The sequence below is a fragment of the Sphaerodactylus townsendi genome, linkage group LG08 (genome assembly GCF_021028975.2).
Source record: "Sphaerodactylus townsendi isolate TG3544 linkage group LG08, MPM_Stown_v2.3, whole genome shotgun sequence".
Lineage (NCBI taxonomy): Eukaryota > Metazoa > Chordata > Lepidosauria > Squamata > Sphaerodactylidae > Sphaerodactylus > Sphaerodactylus townsendi.
Window position 1 is genome coordinate 64,468,728 of NC_059432.1, and position 9,148 is coordinate 64,477,875.

At 48.0% G+C, this 9,148-nt stretch overlaps 1 protein-coding gene across 2 annotated transcripts in view; it reads right to left on the reverse strand.

Annotated features, from left to right (window-relative positions):
- LDB1 (LIM domain binding 1) overlaps window positions 1-8,840 on the reverse strand; it is a 75,564-nt gene extending 66,724 nt beyond the window's left edge. The window contains exon 1 of one of the 2 annotated variants that reach the window (XM_048505345.1): window positions 8,427-8,840. In XM_048505345.1, coding sequence (XP_048361302.1) covers window positions 8,427-8,451 — 25 coding nt within the window. In that variant the 5' untranslated portion in view covers window positions 8,452-8,840. The remainder of the gene's footprint in view (window positions 1-8,426) is intronic. The other variant, XM_048505344.1, reaches the window with a different exon arrangement.
- Window positions 8,841-9,148: the final 308 nt, after the last annotated feature.

The window sequence follows — 9,148 nt, forward strand, 5'->3', positions numbered from 1 at the left end:
ATTTGTGTGGGATGCAGACATGCTGCATCTCCCAGTAGTCATCCTGAGCCACCACCCATCATTCATAGACGTGCCTTGCAGAGCTTCATATATCTCCTGTGTAGACAGCTCTGAGAGGGCATCTGGGTGCCTACTGTATTCTTCCTGCTGCTCCACCGCAGCAGATGAAACAATCCTGGCATCCAGGAGGTCTTTCTCACTGGATTTGTTACAATGATCTCTCATTTTCGAAACCCATCTACTAGGACTGCAGAATGCCTTTTCCAATTAATCCATCTTGGCACAGGACACAACCAGGTTGCTTTGATCTCCAGTGCTGATACTCTCTTAGCAAAACAACCCAGCATTTCATTGCACACTCGGGTTTTCTTAGAGTCATGCTTCAATCCACCTCTTCCTAGTAGTATAAGTTCCTGGGAAGAATCCTCCCAGTCAAATCTTAAGGTGGAGCCACTATCAATGCAAATATATGTAATAAATTCTATTAGTGTAAAGCATCTGAGGAAGAGAGGTGGTCTGGAGGAATGGGATGAGAAATATATAGTCTATCCTGTCTCTTTTCTGTGGCATCTCATAAAACACTTCAATTGCTCTATTTTCAGTTCCAGCTTCTGTGTGTTTACTTTGCCAACATATAACCGTATCAGAGAGAAAGCAACTGAGGGCAAAAGTTGCAATTGAATTGCAGAGGGAGGAGAGAAGGATTAAACACACACACCTGCCCTTGCTATTTTTCTGCTAAAAAACATTCCATCCTGAACTCCTTTATCCGAGACAAAGCAGCCATTCTGCACACCATCTATTCTCCCCCTGTGCCCCCCCCCCCCAAACACCATACTATTCAAACAGATAAACTACATGCTGGAGGAGGAGATGACAAGATTCAAGAAAATTGCAGTATTGTCCTCTCAAAACATGCAGGCAGATATTTTGGTTGTCAGGGAAGCTGTGCATTGTTTATTCCCAACCTGTCTTAGCAGAGAGAGATGTGTGAATGGGCACAAGAGAGCTGGCTGGAGGGCAGAGGGGAATTCCAAGTTACTCTAGCCCCAGCCTGTCCCAGTAGGAAGCACATCCTCTGTTGCACTGTCCTCCCTCTAAGGCCCTGCCTGCCCCCTCCCTATTCCCAGGGCTGATGCATGCCCAGGCAGCACTGCGAGTGCCCCTAGGCTGGCAGCATGGAGGCTCCTTTGTGTTTGTCTCAGAGCTGGTTGGCTGGTGAATTCCCTGGGCAGCCGAGCGGCAGAACAGAACTAGATGCTGCAGCGTGGCTGGCAGGGGCTCACATGCACCCAGCATGTGACGCAGCTCCCAATTAACTCTTGCTCCATTTCTGTGCACACACAATGAAACCAACATGGCCCAGGATGACTCTGCAACTCACTCACACCCTTCCCCCCACACAACTGCCTCCCTCCTGCAGTCTACACTGCTTCTGCTCCCACTCACCATCATTGTCTCCATCCAGCAATTTCTGCTGCTTCTGTGCTAACAAACACCCATCTTATTTGATAAAAAAGCAGCCTGCCTAAGATTTCTATACCTTCACCTGAGCAACAGATCCTTCCAACATTTACTGCCCCCTCTTAGATTGAACAATGTTGCCCTGCAACAGCCCTTTTCCAGCCGTGCCCTTCAAGCCCTCCTTCATAGCTGAGCACTTCATTCTTGACTAGCTCACTATTAAGTATCCATCTCCGTAAAGCCACATCTGGCGTGCTGTTTGAGGCGCCACAATTATCCCAGTCTCTGCTTTATGGACCTCCTAAAGCTCTTTCACAGCCAGGAATAATACACAAGAGTTTCCCATCTTTAATTGCTCTTCTGCAGCACAAACTAATCTGCTCTGTTCAAGTCTCCTGTTTCATTCACAGACTCATCTGAACCTAGAGATCTGAGGGACACCAGCTCCTGGGTATTTGTTTTGCTCCACAGATAGGTGACTTCCTCATATTAAAGTGCTGCACAGGAAAACAACCTCAGAGCAATTGACTTTCTTTTTACTGATGAATAAGTATGTGAAGAGTTTTTGTGGACAGAGTCTGCAGAGGTCAAAGCCCGTTCTGACCCCAGAGAAAAGCAAAAGCTGGACATACATGTGTGTGCATGTATATACAAAGCTCTACCTGCATCTGACCCTTATCACCAAAGAATCAACATGCAACTGAGTTGCTGACTACAGAGTTACATTCTGTGGAATGTCGATAGTCCATCTCCCAGCACCAGTGATTTCCCTTTCCTCTTTTATTTTGTTTTTCCTGATCCATGGATCACCAGGAAGTATAGGATCTGCCCTGGTATCTACTCCCTCTTCACTTGCAAAGAAGAGTTGTTTTTGAATCCCTACTTCGTCTGCAAGTATTCCAAAGGGTTAAAAAAAGACTTTCTCAACTCAAATAGCCGTAACAGTAATCCCATTTCTGGTGAGCTGCATAACAGAATCCCCATATCAGGGATCCCTTGGTAGTCAAAGCTACGCAGCTCTAGTATAATTGGGGGGGGGGGTCCCCACTTTGAATACGGATCCTTGATTTTCACAGAAAGAAGTTGCCAAAAAATCAGCAAAGAGCTCTGATGTCCTGTTGCAAGATTTTTGCCAGGAATCCTGGAACTGAGGGACAGAACGGCCCTCCACTTTCACTTTACAGGAGCAACAGGAATTTGTGGGAGGCAATTCTAAGTCAGAATAATCCCATAAGAAAGGTATATCTAGTCAACAAATCTCCACAACCACATGTATCACGTCAGCATATGTTGCTTATGATATGTTGCTTGTGATAATTTACACACACACATATAAAACTAGCCTGCTCCAATCAGAGATCATGCCATTAAATAAAATATTTATTATAGGTTGTTTTTGTTTTGTTGTAGTATATACTTGTCCCCTGAAACAATTCCGGTCTCTTGCATGCTTTACATTCTTCTAATTCATTGTTGTTCCTATAGTGAGTCCATTGATGATCCAAAAAGAGAGCTAGGCTACACTTCAGAACATGAGCAGGAAGAGAATCTCCTTCAGGAGGCAGCAGCAATAGGTGGTGCCTGAAGTGAGGGAGTGGGAAGGAGGACACTGGTTTGTGAGGATTGGGCAATGGGTAAAGTTGCATCCTTAATGCATGGTATCTAGACTGGGAATTTCAACTTTTAACTGTATTTTTAAAAGGAAACATGAGTTCACAAAACAAAAATAATCTTGCCTAGAGATTGCAGCAGTGTGGACTTTTCAGCTCTGTGCAGCAACTTATTCAAACTACGGGCTCACACCATCCCAACTTAAAAGAATTCCACAGCCTGCATCTTTTTCACTTCCTGTTTGAACCATGTGGAAACATTAACAAAGCATGCATAGTCTAGACCTATTTCATTAGCTGAATTTCTATTTTATCCCATCCTATTGGCTCAGGGCGGGTAATCAACTCTGAGGAAACATTTGCCATAATTTAGAATATGCACTGCCTTCAAGGAATACACCCAGGCTGACTGGCTCCAGAAGGCTAGTGGACCAGATGGCCTAACATTCTTGGTTCCCATTTTCTGCTGTGGTGGCTCCTTTAGAGATTAGCAGAAGAGTGTCTGGCAGCTGCAACACTGGCTTGTGAAAGAGCAGGAAGGGGAGGACTGCACATCTGACTTCAAAGGCAGCATCAAGCAAATGACTTATAAAATGAGGCACCTACCATAAAGCATACCCGTCTGATTTAGCCAGGACAGAGCAGAGGCCTGGAGTGACCACATGAGGGCCCTTTCAGGCTGCTGAGTACATTTATTTCCTGCAAACAACTGGAAACAATTTTAATACTGTGGTTCCACACTGCCTTTAACACGTGGCTATTTCCCCTGCTATCCTGTAACACCAGACCTCATAGCACTGGTGGAATAGGTAGCACCTTACAAGTAGGAGGTCTCTGGTGGAATACACACAGGCAGCCTCGCGTACCCAGTTACCCAGTTACAAAACTGGAAAAGATGTTTAAAGAAATAAATGCAAACTGTTTCTTTTCTGTGCATGTGCACATTCATCGAAAAAACAAAATTAAAACATAGTCAACAAAAATAAAACAAAAAGCAGCAAAACCTGGATGTTGAACAAGTAAAGACAAAAGGCACAAAGTTTTGAGACAAGTTATAGCAGCAGGGCAAGTGGGGGAATGCAGGGCAAGAAATGCAGACAGGTAGGCCTTCCCAGCAGCATCAGAAACCATTCCCCAGCGCCAGGTGACACAACAGCTTTTTGCTACTCCACGTGTGCCAGACTTGCACTGCAACTGCATTGGAAGCAAAACTAGCTCTGGGGGAAAGAAAGATCATGCTGAAAATGCAGGAATGCAGTGGGACAGGAGAGATGTTATCTGGTAATAAATGAGCAAATGACTAGGATCAGAGGAAAAAGCTCCTGTGGAAGCTACTCAAAATCGCCTAGTCCAGCCTGGATATCTAGCAAAAGGGCAGAATAGATATTTGTAGTTGCCATTAAGTAGGCCTGGAAGACAAGAAAAAAAGCTTATGTCAAAATAAAAAAGCTTACGTCATGAATATGACATGTCCAGCATTTACACTGAAATTTCCTATAGAGCCACCTGCCCTTGACCTGGTATGCTGAAGACGGTTCAAAGGCACAATTTGAATGAAACACACCAACCACATCCTTTGTAGTTGTACAGATTTGCATACAGCATATAGGGAGTGTGGTCCCAGTCTTGTTGCACAGAGTATCTCCCAAAGGTCATTTCTTGTTAGTCAGAATATTATTATGATTAAAACAAGACCCTTCTGCACCAAGGGCTCACTTTTATAATCTATGTACTGCTAACAGGTCATACTGTACTAAGATGAGCTCCACACAGACAGGCAGACAAGAAAAGCAAGCATGCTCAAGATGCCTGAAGGTCAGAACTAATCCAGATGGTTCAAGCAACTGACCCGTGGGAAGGGAAGGAAACCAGGTTTTTCAGCCAATCATTGTGAAACCACAACATATCCATAAAACTTTAAAATGTAGAAATTTTCCCAGGATTTCATAATCTGAACCAATGATACTATAAGGAACAGCTTTGAAGCATATCTACCAGAAAGGTAGGCATGTACAATAGTTGCACACCTTACTGCGGTGTTCTGATGGTACCAGAATTTATTTAAGCAATGCTTTTTGTTTTCTTTTTTCAAAATTAAGTAGCAAAAGAATTTCTGATGCTGTGAGTGTGGAGGTGTGATATAGGAAAGGCAAGGAGGAAGAGCAGGGCAAGATGTTCAGAAGGCACGGGAGTCATATTCTTGCCATTGTACAAGATGAATGAGAGGCACAGAAGCACAAGTCTTGCCTTATTCCCTAAAAATTGAAGAAATACACACATACACTACATGCAATGGTAGCTCTTTTGTTGTAACTTACAAATGCCACTGCTTCCCCTTTAAAGGCAAAGGCATCCACAGCTGGAAACTCCTCCAAGTTAATGCAGGCCCCCCCTCCCAATAAGAGCAGCCACGCAAGAGGCTCATTAAATGTTTCTAGCTGGCAGGAGGCCAGAACTAGAGCTTGTTTGTTCTATATTCCGATAAACAGTCTGTCATGGGCTCTGGGAGCAAGATCACGGGGAAATCTACAGTTGCGGCAAGAAATAAGGTTTGCATGCACAGATACACAATCCTCACAGCTTTCTTATCCTTTGCCACCTTGGAAATAGCTAGCTTTCATTCTAGAAGGAGATTCGGTTCTCATAGGGGGGACCTTCTGAACCCCAGGCCAACTTCAAGACCTTATCTGTAAATATCTTCATACGGTAATTCAGGGATAAGTCACGGTTACCCCACTGCATTTGTCATCTCCCACAGCCCAGGGGAGAGAAATTTAAGAAAATCTCTTGACTCATATGATAGGATAGGAATATAAAATCTATCCCCCTAAAAGTGCAGGATGCCTCCTGGCATCAACACTACCATCAAACTGAAGATACAGCAAGGATCAACATTCATCTCCGTGAGCGATCCTTAATGTAAAATTCCCGATGAAAAGTCGAGCAGTGGGAAGCCGCACACCTTTTGCATATGCTGACTGCAGATTCCTTGGGACAAGGAGTGGCCAGCCCTCCCCCTCTCCCCGTGTGTTGGCCAGCAGGCCGGGTGGGCCAAGGCAGGGCTACAAAACTGGGAAAGCCTGGAGGGAAGAAGGAGAGAAGGAACCCACACTGTGCCTGGTGCTTTAAATGTTTGGCCTGGCTTTGGAGGGAGAGCACGTGACTTTCTGCTTGAGGAAGCAGCAGCCGCTCTGGCAGCTTCCAGCGGGAGATGGAAGAGGAGGTTGTGGGGGAAGGGAAGCAGAAGGAAAGAGAAGGGGGTTGTTTAGAAACAGAGACTGCTGCAAGGCCTGGGAAGTAGGTCTCTGCAGACAACAGGTAGCGGGGGAATGAAGTAACCTTAGAGATGAGGCACTCTGCGGTTTGATAGGCAGGAGCAGGCAAGCAGCGGTTATGTCCTGGCAGATACTCTAGTGCCCCAAGCTGCAGGAATTTACCCCACGCCCAGTCAGTCCAGCCCAGACTGTTATGGCAACAGGAGACAGGACAGTCAGATATTGTCAGGCTATTGTCCTCCCACTGAAATCTTCCCATTTTGGCTTGGGATGGAACACTGCTGAGAAATACTGATCCTCACAGGGCAAACCACACTACTTTTAGGTCCTGGTCCCCAAGGAACCCCCTTGCCCACTAGGCCCCTTCAACAGAAACCCCCTCCATACTAAAACTTGATTATGCAAGAGAAAGCAGGTTCACCTGCTGCATACAGCCCTGTGAGGCCCCCCCTGACATGTTTCATTGAGTCAAGGACTACTGAAGTAAAGGAGCCCAAGGCAGTGCTCCTGATGGGAGACAGGATGGAAAGGTCAGGACATGGAAAGCTAGATTAGGAATCTGTTTGATCCTGCTGTGTAGCATTTACTGATGACTACCACAAGTCTACAGAAGTCAGAGCGAGTCATCCTGTCTGCCTTCAACTCCTTCCTAACAGTAGTCCTGAGTATATCCTGCACCCTGCAACTGAAACACCCCCTCCCCCAGATCACAACCTTCCCTACTGGGGCTACACAGGCTTCTACTGGTGCCTCTTAACCTGCTCCCACTCACCCAACTACCAACTAAGCAATAATAATAATGGGATGGCCAACCCTAGGCTTTGCATTTCATAGCTGCAGCTGCTCAAGGACAAGAATTCCAAAAGACTGGAGGGAAGGTTATGGAGTACACCTTATGTTTTGGGGGAGCATCCACAATTTGCAAGACAGCTTAACTATGAAGTAGCCTTTCTGAATAATGATATTTTTCCCATCCTGGAAGCACAGAAATGGAAGAGATGGTGATGTGAATCCATTTGGCATAAAATTATTTGGCCTACCTATGCCAACCATTCTTTATCTACCCTCCTCCTCCTGCTTCCACTCAACAGCAAGAGAGAAAGGTGGTGTGGGGGAACAAAACAACCATGTGGCCACAACAGCCTTTTAAAAAGAGACTGGAGCTAAAGGGTGCTGGCCCAGCCTCCATATAAACGAGCTCCCCCAACCCTCCCCCCCCCCCTTCTCTCTCTCACACACACAAACCAAAGCCATCCAGGCCAAACCAGTAGTGCCAAGAATCATCAACTCCAGCAGCCTCTTTTCAAGTTTGGAACAAAACCTATGTTCAGTAAACTAAAGCCCCCCACCCACCATCCATGGGAATTGGATTCCTGCAACAGTTGTATTTACCCACTCTTAAACTGAGGTAGTATTTCATATTCTTGAACCCCATAAAGATGGGGCAGCACGCCAGTCTCTCAGACTGAAAAACAACAATGCCCCTTACGATGTCAACATCTCAGTCTGAACGCAAGTCCCATAGGGCAGCCTCCAAAGGTTCAGGAGACATACCCAAAACAAACTGCACACAGCCACTGTCACATAAGACACATCCCACCCACAACTATTTTTTTCTGTAATGTTGATTTAGCTATCCTAGCCCGGATTGGATAATTCCCAGCATGTCTCTAGCTACAATGGCCCACTGCTAGTCCCTCAACCCACCCACTGTCAAGAGTGTTACTCCAGCAGAGGTACCCCAGAACTGGACGCCTCTGCCACATCTGACTGGCTCCTCGTCTGCCAACCGATACCAGTAATCCGGACCCAGCAAAATACCCCACCACGCGCGCGAATACAGAGTACCCGATCCCACCCCAACGCCAGATGCCCCCACAGCCTCATGCTCGGCTAGGATCCCTAGGCCCGTGGTTTTATTTGGGGAGGGGGGTGCGAGGGGCTTTCCCCCCATTTGGCTGTTTCCAGTTGAGAGGGGCCCGAACAGGGGCAGGAAGGAAACCTGCCTCCCCCCGCCCCTGCTTCCAGGAGGATGCCCGCCCGATCTTCCCCATTAGCAGCGCGCTCAGAGACTCACCTGGGCACGCACAGCCCACTGACATCTTCACATGCCCGGCCTGGCGCAGGGGAGGTGCGACGTGCCCGCTCGGCGGGGCCCTGGCATCCGCCGCCCTGGGAGAGACCCCGGCCCAGGCCTCGAGCAAGGCCGCCCCCGACCGCGGGGCCTCCCCGCAGGGAAGCGCAGGAGCCGCAGCGAGCGGGGCAGCCCGATCCCTCTCCTTCTCCGGCTCTCGCTCCGCGCCCGTCGGCGCGCACAGGGCTGGGCTGTTGCTGCGTTGGCCTCGCCGCGCGAGACGCCTCCGAATCCGACCCGGGGCTGATTAATATGCTAATTGCGCAGAGGAGAGGGAGGAGAGCGAGCGCGAGCTTGTCAAAGTGACCTGAGCCGAGCCGAGCCGCGACAGGGAAGGGAAGGGAGGGGAGGGAAGGGAGGAAGGGGGAGGGGGAGCCATGTGACGCAGATGGGGAAAAACACACCAATCTCCGCCACAGCAGCCACCTCCGGCGGGCTCGCGCGGGGAGGGGGCGGAGGGGCTTGGGAGGCGCGCGCTGGCATATGTGCTGTGTGCGCCCTGGGCTCGTGTGGAGGCATGCACTGACACGTTTGTAGACGTGTGTGCGCACACATATGTGCGTCTGTAAGGGCGCAAAAGCCTGGGCCACGTGTGTGCGCTCGCTGGAAGAGCCTCACAAAACCTTAAAACAATCTCCAGAGCCGCTGTTCCCCTCCCTTGCTGT